The sequence below is a fragment of the Nyctibius grandis genome, chromosome 7 (assembly GCF_013368605.1).
Source record: "Nyctibius grandis isolate bNycGra1 chromosome 7, bNycGra1.pri, whole genome shotgun sequence".
NCBI lineage: Eukaryota > Metazoa > Chordata > Aves > Nyctibiiformes > Nyctibiidae > Nyctibius > Nyctibius grandis.
In genome coordinates, this window is record NC_090664.1 from 48,797,333 (window position 1) to 48,813,790 (window position 16,458).

Below are 16,458 nucleotides of genomic sequence, written 5' to 3' on the forward strand. Positions count from 1 at the left end.
GTTTCTCTCAGTTCCGTTTCTAGTGAAAAAAAGGGAAGTCTTAATTTGACATAATTTAATCATACTTTTCCAGTATTCTCTTTAGTTTTGTGTGCATATGTGTATCTGCACTTGTACATCATATAGTGTATTTTTTTATCCTAGGATGAGCGTTGCATGACTCCATTGGTTATTCTGGCATCCTTTATGCCCCCTGCTGCTATTCCTACATTCAGGTAGTATTTTTAAATCCAAAATATGAATGACAAGAAATCTCTTGTTGACTGTATTTATTAATTTTTCACAACTTGACATATTAAATGCCCATTTGGATAAGTTAATCCAGTAAACAGATTAGATAAGTTAGTAAAATCTGTGAGGTGCAAATATGCCTTTGAGCCATTGGTGAATCTTTTTTTTGTATGACACTGGTTGATTTTCTTTGAATTATTTCTGCACTAATGGATGTAAAGCTAATGCATCTCTTTTTTGTTTTGTTTTCTTTTAAGCTGTGGTGTGATCTCCAGGCTCAGAAATATTGACAATGGAGCTGACCAAAGCAAATATTCTACCCTGATAGACTGCATGTGTCGCTGGGGTCAAGTGGGAGATATTATGGAATTAGCCTGTGACTGGTTGTCTGACACTCTAACCTCAAGAAAGGTGTGCATATGCATACGTCAAAGAATTAAGGAATTGCTATATTACATAAAGGCATTGTGATTTTTTTGTTTTATTAATAGAAGAAGCCTCTGTAATGCCATATTATTCTGCTTTGGAATTAGGTGTAAAGTGAGATACTAACAGTATTGTACTGGTTTTGTTCTTTCTTCTCATCTAGAGTATTAAAACATCTAAACGACGAGTACGTATCTGTGTAACACATGAATCGAAGCCAGAATTAGCACTGGATTATATTGAATATTTATTGACTCATCCTGTTAATCGTGGTTGCCTACTCTCTGTTCCAAAAAAGAAGCTGAAGAAACTTCTGAAAATTCTCAGTGCTGCAAAGGTAGTATTCTCCTTACCATAAACAGTACTTATAAAAGAGTGGTTAACATCATATATTGCCTGAGTCAAATTAAAGGCCTGCAAGAATAAATAAATAAGATTCATGATCCCTTCTTCCCCTCTATAAAAAGGTTTTCTTTTGGATTTGTACTTCAGACAAATATTCTAAACTAGATGTATATTTGTTCAAAATTGTTTCTAGATGGCATATTTTAACCAGCTTGTCATTTTTAGATGTCTCAAAATTTTTGTGATCTAGTGTTTCGCATTTTTGAGGGACCTGTCTTTTGGAATGTACATGTAAGGAATAGTCTGAAAATCAGCTATGGCACTGCAAAATGAAAGTAATTGCAAGTATGCCGCTTGGTTTTTTTGAGTGGGTTTTTTTTTTGTTTCTTTTTTAAATCTTTTGTTTAAAGCTGTTGAGAAAAGAAACATTTGAAAGGATTTTCTGGAAAATATAAATGTCAACCTTGATTTTTCAGGAGGTTCTTGGCTCAATTCTGAAAGCAACTGATGCAGGTTCTGGTAGCTGGAATCAAGCAAATGGCCTGAGAGCCTTCAGCCTCTTTTGCAGGTTGAGTATTCATCTTCAGAACAAGGTATGGTTATACCTTTTGAGTATAAGCTGGAGTTACAGCTGACATCATAAGGAAATTCCAAAAGAATTGGAAAAACAATTGGTGAACTTTAATTTTTTTTTTTCCAGTTTTCTGAAGAAGGAAAAGATTGCCTCTCACATCTGAAGGAGACAGGTGCTTGGATAGAAAGTCAAGTTGTACCTTTTATACTAGCAAGTGATCAAGAGGATGGCACTTCAAAACACAGTAATGTTTCCGAATTAATTATCCAGGTTAGAGGACTCTTAGAACGTAAATCAAACTGCTGCCAATCTGAAAAGCCATATATATAGCAATTGTATACTGACAAACATAGTGCACTTGAGTTTTTTGGAGCCCAGCAAGTAAATGAGCTAATGAAATACAATCCTGATTGTTCTGAGGTTAGAGTTTTATGCTTTTGCTATTCCTTTGATTGCTTAAAATCACACACTATTTTTTTTAACTTGCTTTGAGTTTAGTTATAAACTTTATATTTTATAAATATAATTGTGCATACCCTAGCAATTAAATCAAGTAGTTGGAGTCAACAATACCTTGTTCTTATCTGAACTTTTTTCACCTACCAGTGCACAATGTATATTGTCATCATATCTGTTTAAGTGAGGGTGGAACATGCTTTATGTTTCACACCTGTGAAAATGCCCACTCAAGAAATTTCTAATACAGCAGGTGATGTAACCTGGGTCTCCCAAATTTTAGGTTTCTAACAAGTAATTATTGTCCTCAGTCTCTCATCGCCCATATTAAATAAAGGTAACGTTTATGCTGTTTTATGAAAAGTGCATTAACATAAAGTTAAGATTGTCACTGAATCTGACTTCTGAAAAGGAGAAAAAAATTAGTTGATGAAAACAAGGGTATGGTTACATGGTATGCTAGCACTTAATAGCCTGTTCTTCTGTAGTGTAGAAGGTCCTGGAAATGACATAGAATCACTGCAGCTGCATACATTGTGTTGAATAGCAGAATAGATGACTTAGAGGACCAGGAAGGTAGTGTGATTATGAGAGAGGATTTAGATCTAATCATATTTGCTTGCTTGCTTCCTTCCTTTCTTTTATTCCTGCTTTCCCAAAAGAAATAGGTAAAATTATACCCTGAGGAATTCAATATGCTTCATTCTAGTTCTGAGTCCCATAAAATCACAGAATCACAGAATGGTTGGGATTGGAAGAGACTTCTGGAGATCATCTAGTCCAGCCCCCTGCCAAAGCAGGTTCCCCTAGAGCATGCTGCACAGGGTCGCATCCAGGCGGGTTTTGAATATCTCCAGAGAAGGAGATGCCACAACCTCCCTGGGCAGCCTGTTCCAGTGCTCTGTCACCTTCAAAGGAAATAATTTTTTCCTTATATTTAGATGGAACTTCCCATGTTTCAATTTGTGCCCGTTGCCCCTTGTCCTGTCACTGGGCACCATGGAGAAGAGTCTGACCCCATCCTCTTGACACCCACCCTTAAGGTATTTGTAGGCATTGATAAGATCCCCTCTCAGTTGTCTTTTCTCCAGTCTAAACAGACCCAGCTCCCTCAGCCTCTCCTCATAAGAGAGATGCTCCAGTCCTCTGATCATCTTTGTAGCCCTCCACTGGACTCTCCCCAGTCATACCTTGTCTTTCTTGAACTGGGGGGCCCAGAACTGGACACAGTACTCCAGGTGTGGCCTCACTAGGGCAGTGTAGAGAGGGAGGATAACCTTCCTTGACCTGCTGGCCACACTCTTCCTAATGCACCCCAGGATACCATTGGCCTTCCTGGCCACAAGGGCACATTGCTGGCTCATGGTGAGCTCGTTGTCCACCAGAACTCCCTGGTCCTTCTCTGCAGAGCTGCTTTCCAGCAGCTTTCCCAGCCTGTACTGGTGCATGGGATATATCTTTGGAAGTCAGCAGAGAGGTAGGGTGTGAGTTACCTGTGAATTTAATAATGAGGAGGTCAGTCTTGTACTAAATACCCGCTGCTGCAGCCAAATGGCTTTTTGAAAAGTATAAAGAGATAGTAAACTCAAACAAGTGTTGCAGTTGTTTCTGGTACAGGTTTCTTGTGCGTTTTATATGCTATTGTCTCTTCTCTCTGAATGAAAAATTTAGTATGCATATCATAACTCTTTTCTGGCTATTTTTTCAAAATTTTGGATGCACAGAACTCAACCTTGTAGAAAGACGAGACACCAAATAGGTAATCTTTACCAGCATTACCAGAATGTTTACGATTGATTTCCTAGGTCTGAACACAAAATGAAAATGAAACTTTATAGATAAGCCTATTAATAAGATAGGCAGTTGTCACCTTTAAACACATCTGACACGTTACTTGACTCTCCGATAACGAAACACAATGATATTTACTAGTAGATCTTAAACTCCATTTGCATCGTTATTTCCAGAGAAGAAACTGAGGTGTAAAGACTGATGTGACTCGTGTGGAAGTCAAGAAGAGAATCCAGGCCTCTTGCATCTCCTGTTATAAGCCACATGCCTGTTAAGCAGCTCCTATTTCCTTTCACCTTGTATACTGTTTTTTATTAGAATGAGGTATTGATTGTGCTTTTTGATTGTTTAGAGCGTGTATTTGGTAACAATGCTGGCATTAAAAGCGGACCCGATTTGTCTCAAAATATCCATATAGTATACAATAATTACAGTTGCTTCTTTAATACTGTTGTATATGAGAGGGAACTGGGGTGTCTCTTTTTCCAATTACATTTCTCTGTCACTTTCCCTGTGACATCCCATACTGTCCCATTTCACACTTCCTTCTCTCCTTGGTCTTTTACTCAATTTTGCACTTGCTGTTATGTGGAGGGATTCACTGTGGGGGCCGTTCTCTTTAGGCCACTGATTTGTTGAGTGGGGCTGATAGGCCCTCTGACACAAACCCCGGTGTCATCACTGACAGTGTCCCTTACCCCTTGTGTTCATTTGCCCTTCACAGAAAGCATTAGATTGTATAATCTGGGTTTTTTTTAGCTAGTTTTGAATCGTTTTCTATTAAATTCCCATGAAATATCATTTATCGTAAGGTGGATTTTAGCATTGAGCTATGGATCCTTTCAGATTTTAGCCAAGGGAAAGATTTGGACTAACTTTAGTCACAGTCAGTGTCCTTGAACAAGCCATAGACTTGTTAAACATACATGTTTAACAATTGTTTACATAGACTGGTTAAAAATTCTCTACTCTCTCTATACATTAGTATTATAATCTGTTTAGTATGTAACGTGTGTGTCTCCAGGGAAAAGCTCTTTTTGTAAGCTATTTTTAATTTCTCTATTCAAAATAGGTAGAGATGTCATGTTCTGCCTTGGTAAATGTTAAGTATCAGTGATCTGACCTGAGCCTGAGTAAAAAGATAGAGGATTTACTGCCTTTTGAGAAACAGTGTTTACTGGAGGAAAGGGCAGTGGAAGCATTTGGAGAACTGTTTGGAGCTCCTGATTTTCAAAGGTTGCGAACTGAGTAACTCTGAGTAGATGCATCAGCTTTCAAGGCAACTTGGCTAAGATTTCATGTTATTATTTTTAGGTTTTACTGAACAGTTACTTTATATAAATGTTGTTTCTCATATACTCTTGCATCTCTTTTCTAGGCCTACCTGACAGTATGTAAAGATGTCATAATGGTTGGCCTTGGCAGTCTGACGTTTCAAGCACAGCTTTTAGATATGGTGCTTTCAGTTATACAAACAGGTACAATCAGCATCTCCATATATACTTAGCTGACTTTTCTTATATTAGCAGAACTGTTACTTTTAGCATTTTCGAGTCTGTTTCTCAAAAAATGGTGTTTACAGCTTATGCTAGCTAGTACCAATAATATGGTCAAAAGTCACAGCAGCTTTTCAGAAAGCTGAAAACAAGCAGAGAACCAACCCAGAACAATGTCACTGTTCACATGTCAGTTGCTTTTGGATTCTAATTATTACTACATAATTCAGGGGGGTTTATCTATGAAGTGTTTTTTAATATATATAGTGATACATGTATATTGAGAGAGATATATATCAGTATGCCTTAGGAGACAACATTGTAGCACTATTTAAATTTGGCTCACATTTGAAAAGTTATGTCTACAGTACAGACAGAATTAGAGCTCAGTTCCTGAAGAAATCTACATTTTTAATCCCTATACTTCAAGAACTGGAAGGAACACTGGGTTTATACTTAAAATCTTGATTGAACTGTATGAAAATTTCAGCTAAGGATACTCAGAAACAAAATGTATCGTCTACACTTGTAAACTACAGTCATTTATGATATATAACTGAGTTTCATTCTGAGCTTGTACCTGAAGAATCTCTCATTACAATTTTTATATTGTGGTATTTATCTCTTTCTCTAGAGAGAGGTGCCTTTTGTGCTCCAGTGTTACTCTATGTTCTAAAAGAAATTACTGAAGCTTCTTTAACTCAGAATACTGAGACAGATGAAGTGGCAAATCTTTTCCATGCTGTACAGACCGTCTTCCAGAAAGTTTTGGAATGCGTGGCACGTAGACTCAAGAAACAGCAGGAAGAAGGGATTCAGGTATTATATTACACTTTAAATTGCTACCTACAGTGTAGATGAATCCATATTTTTTAGGCAAATGTGTTAGACACTTTAAGGTTATTATTCAAGTCCACATCTGATTAAATTTTCTAAATTTCTTCATTACCAATGGGGTTTTTTAATCCATTGTTAGCCTCATCATGACAGAAAAACTAGTAAATTGGAGAAAAATGCATTGTTACTGATGATCCTGAACTACCCTACTACTCATACGTTATTAATCTTATCTGCAATTAAATGAACTTTCTGAATCCAGAGCAAAGGATTCGATTCTATGTATTATGATCTTGCAAGGGAAGAGAAATTGTCATTATTTTATATATTTCTTTCAGCCTGAATTACATCAACTTCAAAATATGTATGATGTCCTAAAGTTCTTCAAAACCTCCTATCTTCACGGAAAAGCTAGCTTCATGTATTTTATAGCTGAGACTAGATAGTAGTGAGATGGGTGGATCACTCTGGAAAATCTGATGGTCTGCTTTTCAGGACTTCTGAAAAACATTTCAGTTCTTTTTTGTTAAAAGAATTGTTTCGTTTGTTTCTCTCAAATTTGAGTAGACTTCCTTCAAACATGTTGCTGATTCCCTCTCTGATCCCAGGTGACTAGAATACCTCAGTAGCTTTCAAGGTGGAATCTGCACTTCTGCACAGAGAAGCTTGCCAAAATATTTCAGTTATACTCGCGCAACCTGAAAAAAATGATCTGTTTTTCTTTGGTTTTAGTTGATTCACTCTATTCAAATGCCTCTTGGAGAATTCATTCATGCAGTCCAGTGCTGGCATTCATCTTGCCCAGCAGTTCACCAAGGTGTACTCTCTACTCTTCTGGCTGCAATAGTAGCAGAGCTAAATTATGTACTACAGAAGGTAAAGTTAATGCTGACTTTTTTTTTTTTTTTACACCTATTGCCTTTTAAACATTATGTTGGAACAACAGAGCTATGTTCAGAAAGTGTGACCTTTATACTGCAGACCAAGATTTTGCGTGTGTTAGCATGGAACAAACAAGAAATTTTACTTGCCATGATTTCATATTATGGTGCATCTCTCAGATTTATGAATACAGCCGTGTAAGAATCACAGAATGTTAGGGATTGGAAGGGACCTCGAATGATCATCTAGTCCAATCCCCCTGCCGGAGCAGGATTACCTAGACCATATCACACAGGAACGCATCCAGGCGGGTTTTGAATGTCTCCAGAGAAGGAGACTCCACAACCTCTCTGGGCAGCCTGTTCCAGTGTTCGGTCACCCTCACTGTAAAGAAGTTTTTCCTCATATTTATGTGGAACCTCCTGTGCTCCAGCTTGCACCCATTGCCCCTTGTCCTGTCAAGGGATGTCACTGAGAAGAGCCTGGCTCCATCCTCATGACACTTGCCCTTTACATATTTATAAACATTAATGAGGTCACCCCTCAGTCTCCTCTTCTCTAAGCTAAAGAGACCCAGCTCCCTCAGCCTCTCCTCATAAGGGAGATGTTCCACTCCCTTAATCATCTTCGTGGCTCTGTGCTGGACTCTCTCTAGCAGTTCCCTGTCCTTCTTGAACTGAGGGGCCCAGAACTGGACACAATATTCCAGATGCGGCCTCACCAGGGCAGAGTAGAGGGGGAGGAGAACCTCTCTTGACCTGCTAACCACACCCCTTCTAATACAGCCCAGGATGCCATTGGCCTTCTTGGCCACAAGGGCACACTGCTGGCTCATGGTCATCCTGTTGTCCACTAGGACCCCCACGTCCCTTTCCCCTACGCTGGTCTCCAACAGCTCTGTCCCCAACTTGTACTGGTACATGGGGTTGTTCTTGCCCAGATGCAGGACTCTACACTTGCCCTTGTTATATTTCATTAAATTTCTCCCCGCCCAACTCTCCAGCCTGTCCAGGTCTCTCTGAATGGCTGCGCAGCCTTCCGGTGTGTCAGCCACTCCTCCCAGTTTTGTGTCATCAGCGAACTTGCTGACAGTGCACTCTATTCCCTCATCCAAGTCATTAATGAATATATTGAATAGTACTGGTCCCAGTACCGACCCTTGAGGGACTCTGCTAGACACAGGCCTCCAACTGGACTCTGTCCCATTGACCACCACTCTCTGGCTTCTTTCCTTCAGCCAGTTCACAATCCACCTCACTACCCGATCATCCAGACCACACTTCCTCAGTTTAGCTGCGAGGATGTTGTGGGAGACCGTGTCAAACGCTCTACTGAAATCAAGATAGACCACATCCACAGCTTTACCATCATCTATCCACCGGGTTATGTCCTCATAAAAGGCTATCAAGTTGGTTGAGCATGACTTCCCCTTGGTGAAGCCATGCTGAGTGCCCCTAATGATCCCCCTATCCTTGATGTGCCTAGAGACAGCACCAAGGACAAATTGTTCCATCACCTTTCCGGGGATGGAGGTGGGGCTGACCGGTCTATAGTTACCCGGGTCCTCCTTCTTGCCCTTTTTGAAGACTGGAGTGACATTCGCTTTTCTCCAGTCCTCAGGCACCTCTCCCGTTGCCCACGACTTAGTAAAGATGATGGAGAGTGGCCTAGCAATGACTTCCGCCAGCTCCCTCAGCACCCGCGGGTGCATCCCATCAGGGCCCATGGATTTATGGACGTCCAGGTTGCTTAATTGGTCCCTGACCCAGCCCTCATCAACCAAGACAGATTCCTCCTCTATCCTGACTTCTTCTGGGGCCTCAGGGGTCCAGGGCTCCTCAGGACAGCCTCCAGCAGTATAGACAGAGGCAAAGAAGGCATTCAGTAACTCCGCCTTCTTTTTATCCTCTGTCTCCAGGGCCCCCACCTCATTCATCAGTGGGCCTACGTTGCCTCTAGTGTTGGCTTTACCTGCAATGTATTTGAAGAAGCCCTTTCTGTTGTCCTTGACCTCTCTTGCAAGGTTTAATTCCAAGGAGGCCTTAGCTTTCCTAGTTGCCTCCCTACATCCTCTGACAACAGACTTATATTCCTCCCAAGTGGCCAGCCCCTCCTTCCACAATCTGTACACCCTCTTCTTCCACTTGAGTTTGCCCAGCAGTTCCCTGTTTAACCATGCAGGTCTCCTGGTACCCTTCCTTGACTTCCTACCTGCTGGGATGCTCTGATCTTGAGCTCGGAAGAACTAAATACCTACTTCGCTATCTGCCTCTAACAGAAGAATTTGGAAATTAGGCAGCGTTAGAGATTAACGACGTGGTTTTTGAGATGTTCTCTCTATGTGTATTTGTACTGGGTGTACCTGCAAATATTATATCAGCTGAAGGGCTGTGGGATGAGAGCATGCTCTTTACAGATGCTGCAGAGTAAAAATTTGTGGTATTAAATGATCCTGCAGATTCATAGTCATAGATTATGGATGTTCATTGCAGTAAGTCGTCTGAGCTGGGGTTTTCCCTGCCCTCAGGTTATTGTACTAGTAAATCAAAATTCAGTTCTAACTAAATACTTGCTATGCTATTTAGAACTTAATAACAAGAAGAGCTGACACAGGGAATCGGTAAATCACTGTCACCTCAGGTATAGTTAGAAATTATGTATGCGCACTTAAACTTGGACACACAAAGGACGCTCATTTGTGTTTAGTAGGCTGTGGCTTTGTGAATAGTGACCAACAATGTAGTTAAATGAAACTTCTGTTCAGAACAACTGTGGAGAATATTTGCTGTGATACAAATACTGTTTATTTGGTTTAGTGTTAGCCTTTCTAATTTAACTTTGTGTTGTTTATTTGGACACAACACAATTAGATTAAGGCTATTCAAAGAACATGTGAATGTTTCTTGTAATTATTTAAGGAGAGGTGTTGGTTAGTGTAATTATTGAAATATAGATTTTTTTTTTCAATGTTTTCTGCATACGTATATTTCTTGAGCTACCACAGTTATTGACTTTTTTTTTTTTAGGCTTCCAGTGAAAAAGACTTAACTATACCAAAGACTGTTTCACACTTTCCTCCTCTTTCAAGCAGTTTAATGGCCATAATTATGAAGTCAGTTAATGTTGTCAGGTAAAAGTTTCTACGTTAATTTGTCCAAGGCTGTTGCTAATGTAGAACAGTTTATATGTTGTCAATAAAGTTTTAATTTCTAAATTCAGATAAATTTTGAGGAACTAGATGCTTACTAAATTTACCTGCACTACTTCATAATCCCTTTCTCTTGACATATTCCTTGTAGGTATTGATTGGGGGGGTTGGTTGCATGTTTTTATCTGCTTCTAAGAGTGCTTCTTATTTACAACACTGTTCATCGAAATGAGTTTTTTAATCGTACATCTTGGCTTCCTTCTTTCAAAAGATACTTATAAACATTAGTCTCCTCAATATAAAGGTATTTACATGAGAAAATTTTTACCAGAAATAGCATTAATCCTTTAATTGAACATATGCAACGAGATGACAAATGTACTATAGCTGTATTAAAATCACAAAATTCAAAATAGTTTTAAAGTATCTGAGTCCTAAAGAGCCCCCAAAAGTAGGGTTAGATTTCTTTTTATTTTTTTATTTATTTTTTTTTTTTAAGACTTGAACTGGGTATTTAATTTCCTATATTTAGTGGGTACCCTGAATATCTTCTAAAATTGTCACAAGTGAATTTCATTATCTTCCTTTGCTTAGTTTGTTCATATTCAATTTTTATTTACATGACTATATACACCAGAGTTACTTTGAATGATCAAGGGGCTGATGTGTATTCCTTAGAAACACAAGAAGTCATTCTCCATGACTTATCACAACTAACTCCTATTCTTAACTTCCTCATCTGACAGGCATTGAATATCCCTGTCTGCTGTCATGAGGTGTTTTTTTTCTTCTCAATCCATCTCTAGTTCTAGTTGAACTTGCAAAACAAAGAACTCTCTAGAGTCCAGCAATAGGCTTCCTAGTCCAAATCCTGTTCTTCTGTGAGGCTGCAGCTGTCCACCAAGGTGCTCTCTTTTAGTGAAATGCAAATATTTTACACACATCTTTTCAAAAGAGATGCAGAAATTCAATGAATTCCTCTGAAACATTTTCTTGTAGTGGTCAAGGAGAATCTTGTCCATTCTTGACAGAGAAAACTGCTAGTTTGGACCAGATTGTTTCTGTGAGTACTTTGATAAACAGGTGTCTATCTTCTAGCATTTATCTTTTTGATGCAAAGAAAATCTAAGTGAGGAGATAATTTACATCTGATTCCACTGGTGCCTCAGGACTGAGACTACTTTTAAGGCTGTTTTCTTTTATTAGTCTATATTAATAGGCCATAATCAGAGTCCAGTAGTAAATCATTCAATATCTCAGAAATTATCTTTCCACACCAAAGCGAAAGCCTTTGACATTACAGAATCTGATGCAAGCTTCTGTTCTGTGAACACACAATCATCTTGCACCAGGTTCTGCAGCATCTATTATGTTTTCAGTTACTAATTAGTCAATCTCTAGCACTGAATTTCAGTCCCCATACCCGTGATAATACCGAGTGACTTGGCAATATCTGACCAATTGTGCGAGTATCCTTTCCTTTAGTAGGGAACTATCTGTATAGGAACCAATTACTTATCTTGTAAATAGCTTATTGTTCTGTTCTATTTTATCTTTGCCTGCAGGCTCATGTGACCCTTGTTGAGAGGGAGGTGGGGAAAGGCACCTTCTTTGAGTCTGCAGTGAGCCTTATTACAGGTTAAGAAAACTACAATGTTCCTTCATGGAACTAAAGAGTGTGCTTACTGACCTAAACAGTGATAACAATAAAGTCAAAACTCTGAGTGGAATACTATCAGTTAACAATTTAAGAACAATATGAAACAGAATCAATACTTGGTCACAATGATATGATAAAACTAATGCAATGCACGAGCAACTTCATAATACTTATTTCAGAACCTAAAGAGGTTTCACCTTTCTCAGCTCTTTGAAGCAATACTTGAGCTTCTACAAAGCTTATTTACTGAATCACTAGTGGTGGTTGGTTCTTTTCTTAACTGCATACTTCATTTTGATATCTTAGCACAATAAAAGCCTGAAGAACAATTGAAGTCAGAACTGGGTATTTATGGTGTTCAGTTTTGGTAACAGATAAAAATACCAAAGGTATTTTGAACTATTTTAGGGAAAGTTATTGTAACATCTACTGCTCTCAGTTTCCCCTTTAGTTCTTCACAGAGCATTTGTTTTTGTGCTCTGAGGAGTATGAGGATTACAGATCTTGTCCATCTCCTGCTTTATCCCTCTTGTTCTTTTATTTTTCTCTGGTTTTGAGAACTGCTTCTGAGTTAAATTTGTTATTTTCTATCATCAGAACTATAATGACCAGTTAGGGGTTTCATTCTGTAGTATTGCCTTATATTGCAGTTTAGTTTGGTTGCTAGACCTCTTCCTTGACTCCCTTGTTTCATTTCTCTTAACTTTATAGGTGTTTTGGGATATGTATTAAGTTTGCTGATAATATTATCATCTCTTGCTAAAAGTGAGTCTTTTAAGATACATATAGACTTAGTATTTATCTCGGACTTTACAATAAAAATTGTTTTGATTCTGTTAGTCTGTCCATACTTTCAATATCTAAAATGTAGTTTGGAAGTGTTTCGGGGCTGTATTTAGTTATAAACATTCTTCACTGTTTTGTAGTTGGAAACCCATCTGTTTTAATTTCTATGAGACCGAAGTGTTAATTAAACTCCAGTTTCTAATCAGGCTACAGGTAGTAATAGTTTTAAGGGCATGGGTAGTTACTAACAATGCATTGGAGTTATATAATGTGGTTTTTTAAACTTTAGTAGAAATTAAAGTTAGAAATTTCAATACAAATTACGTGAGTTAGATTCCATTAGAACTGGTATTTTTTTCACAGATTGACTTTCCAAAAATAGTCCATGAGCTCCTCATTTCTCTTAACAGCTACTTATTCTGTGTACAAACTTTTTTATTTTCTTCCCAAGCAATTTACCATTCTGCTAACTCAGATATTCTCAGTTCCAGAAGCAGCATGTAGTCTTCAATTACCTGATAACCACTGCTTTGGCCTGCATGGTATCTTTGAAGCTATGGTGGCAGGGTAGCATCATCACGAACTTGTGTTCAGTTCTGTTTTGAAAGAAACATGATTTATAACATATTTTTACTCTATTTTTTCCTTAGGTCATTTTTAAATGAATTAATGGAATGCATTCTCTCTGAAGAAACTGAAGGGATTTTTAGTCTAACAGCTGCTGTCTGCATTGTGATTACAATTAAAGGTCAGTCAAACCATTTTTTGTCCATTTTTTTCTTTTGTGTGCTATATTTTGAAAGCTGAGTTCTTATACAATTCAACAGGCACTTTTCCTCAGCCTGTTAAGTTACCACTTTTCTATAGGATTTAAGGTTATATCACTTGTAAATTATGGTGTTAAGCTTTGTACTTTCAATCTTTGTGTAGTGAGTTTAAAACTACAACTGTCTGCTAACTCATAGCATCCATCTCTATATTCTGATTTGCTGAAATAAACAGTAATTAATCCAGGACAGTGAAAATCTAATCTAATGTCTAATCTTTCATTAAACAACCTTTTTCTTAACAAAAATATTTGATGAAGATATGCAGTGATTTTTTGATAAATCATTGTTTTTGTCCAAGTTTTCAACATAATCTTATTTCAAATAGGTAAGCACAAAGCTTCACTTCTAAAGGATATTGCACCCGCCATTCAAAGGAAGCTGATAACATGCAAGGATGCTGCCACAGAAGAATCTAGCAGCACTGAAAGGTAAATGTGCTGTGGGAAATGAACAGTAACCTCTCCTATACCCTTTCTGCAATAATTGGCTGTTTTGTACTTACATAACACCGTTAGAGCGTTCTGAATGATTGCAAGGTTTAAAAAAGTGGGGCAAAAAAGTTGTGAGGTATTGAGCCCAGCACAGTATTAAATTTCCTGCCCATACCTTTGCTGTGATTGCAATCTTTACATATTTAGTTTGATTTTTTGCATTTAATTTGAATGTGTTATGACTTGATCCTGTATATTGCGGGATTCAGTTCTGAAATTCAGTTCTATTAGCAGAAGGTGTAGAACAAAGCAAGTAGTCTATTTGTTATTACTAGAAGATTTTTCTCCCGCATTTTGGTATTAGGCATATGAATCCATACCTATGCAGATGTTAAAAATTTCATTGAATATAACAATGACTTTAAGACCTTTCCATAGGTGATTTTTATTTTGCTCTTTTGGGGGATTTCAGTGTCATATCTGATTGACTTTTAGATTTTTGGGGATAAGTTTCTTGAAAGTGATTGACTACATTGTATTTGCAATCATTTATTTCAGACCCGCCTAAGACAGACAATCATGATGAATGCTTTAGCCTTAAGTGTTTCAAACTTGCCTAAGTCTAAAAATTTGTTAATATTTTGTTTCTGCCTAGTTATTGAACTGCCTATGGAATTAGAAAACAAACAAAGTAGACATTAAAAAGCACAGACACAGAATATGAAGAAAGCAGACTATGGTTACGGACATTCATCCAAAAGTTATTAATGCATCACAGTGGCCTGAACATGCAGGGGCCGTTGCAATCTTTTAACTTCTTCAAACTGATGATCCTTACTATTCAGTCAAACAATGGATGTAGACAGACTTTGAATTAAAAAAAACAAACAAAAAAACAAAAAAAAACAAAAAAACACAAAGCAAAAAAAACCCCACTTTAATTTGCTCAACAGTTTCTTGCGTGGCCCTTCAGACCTAAGCACACTTCCACAGCAGGCTCTTCTGGTGGATCACTAGCCTGAGGCATGTTGTTCTCTGGCATTGTAGTAATTAGACATAGACCTTTGATGGCTGGGCTATGACTGAATTGGTGTCACTGATTTAAAGCCAATACTAAAGTTATGAGATGCTACTGTATGGAAAAGAAGGTAGTTTATCAAGGAGGCCACATGGGCTATATTGTTTTCCTATTATGATACTTCAAACCCTTATAGTTTGCTCTTGAGTTGTATCAAGAAGCTCAACAGCTACATAAGTGTTCTGGCAGTGGTAGAACTTTTAGAGGGCTGTAGAGTAAATATCCATTTGGAATTGGTTCAGAAGTGCAGATGGTAAAATGGATTTTTCCAGGGAAAAAAAAGTGCCTGATATTCAGGACAATACATTGCTAACAATGCAGCGTTGTTGCTAACAAAATATGCATTCGTTCATTTAAGCTTACTACTATATCAGAGCAAAAATGTATTATGTAACTCTCTTTAAAGAGACATATAATCTTAAGAACTAGACCAGAAAGTTTTATGATATATGGGAGCCACTTCAGTTATGTATCATAAAAAAATGAGATTTGTGGGTTTTTTTAAAAAAAAAAAAAGAAAAAAAAAAATCCAAGCCAGTGCACCCTTCACTTCCATATCCTGTCTGGCATAAGTAAATAGAAAACAGAAACTTTGTTGTCAAGACTTTGAGTGGTTTCCACAGAGGACATTGTGCTCATGTAACATAAAATTGATAAAAAAAACAAAAAACAAACAAACAAAAAAATCTTATTTAAAAAAAAAAATCACTACCTCATTGGACTTCTAAAACTCAGAGTGACTCTGCTTCCTGGGTAGATTGTTTTAATTAGTTGCTCATCTGTGAACAAATTTCTTTTAGTTGGGACCTAGCTTAGAAACAAAATCAAACAAAAAACAAATTTTTTTTTTCCATTAAATCATTTAACGTTGGGTTGCAGGTGAGCAGCAGAGTATCATGATTCGGTTTGCATTTCTTTTAATCAAGACAGTAGAAAAGGCTGAGAAATTAAAGCAAATCTTAACATGATTAAGTAAATAGGCACATTAAAATGAATAATTGCTGCCACTTGAGTGTACTACTGACTATAAATTTCAGTAAGAACACAGATAATTGCTTTATGAATCTATATGATCATCTCTGACCAGTGAACAGGGACAAATCAACCTAGAAGTTGGGGCAGATGAAGAGCATAAGATGCTACACAGTGTTTTAATTTCATGATATATGAATGGCTACCTTTGTATAATACAAAACCAAAGGACAGTTGCAGATAAAATTAGAATATTAGGAATATGAACATAATGATGGGAAGTATTTTTAACAAGAGTCAGAATTGCAATATAATAACAAAATTCAGAAGCTATCACACAGCTTTGCAGAATTTGGGAGGATTCATATTTGTACAGGTGTGTTGGGGATTTTTTTTCTGTCCAGAAGGGTAAAAGAATTCATGCTGAAAAAAGGTTAGGAGGAAGTTCTTCAATGATTAGGTTTTGCTTGACTAATCTAAAGCGTGTTTGCACTTTCTCAGACATAATGTTGGAC

At 37.6% G+C, this 16,458-nt stretch overlaps 1 protein-coding gene across 1 annotated transcript in view; it reads left to right on the forward strand.

The window, feature by feature from the left end:
- The window catches only part of NCAPG2 (non-SMC condensin II complex subunit G2), a 49,450-nt gene that overhangs the window by 30,518 nt on the left and 2,474 nt on the right, over positions 1 to 16,458 (forward strand). The window contains exons 18-28 of the mRNA XM_068405211.1: positions 145 to 215; positions 489 to 642; positions 821 to 997; positions 1,482 to 1,595; positions 1,703 to 1,846; positions 5,202 to 5,301; positions 5,954 to 6,138; positions 6,889 to 7,032; positions 10,065 to 10,168; positions 13,283 to 13,380; positions 13,788 to 13,890. Of these exons, the coding sequence (XP_068261312.1) occupies positions 145 to 215; positions 489 to 642; positions 821 to 997; positions 1,482 to 1,595; positions 1,703 to 1,846; positions 5,202 to 5,301; positions 5,954 to 6,138; positions 6,889 to 7,032; positions 10,065 to 10,168; positions 13,283 to 13,380; positions 13,788 to 13,890 (1,394 nt within the window). The remainder of the gene's footprint in view (positions 1 to 144; positions 216 to 488; positions 643 to 820; positions 998 to 1,481; positions 1,596 to 1,702; positions 1,847 to 5,201; positions 5,302 to 5,953; positions 6,139 to 6,888; positions 7,033 to 10,064; positions 10,169 to 13,282; positions 13,381 to 13,787; positions 13,891 to 16,458) is intronic.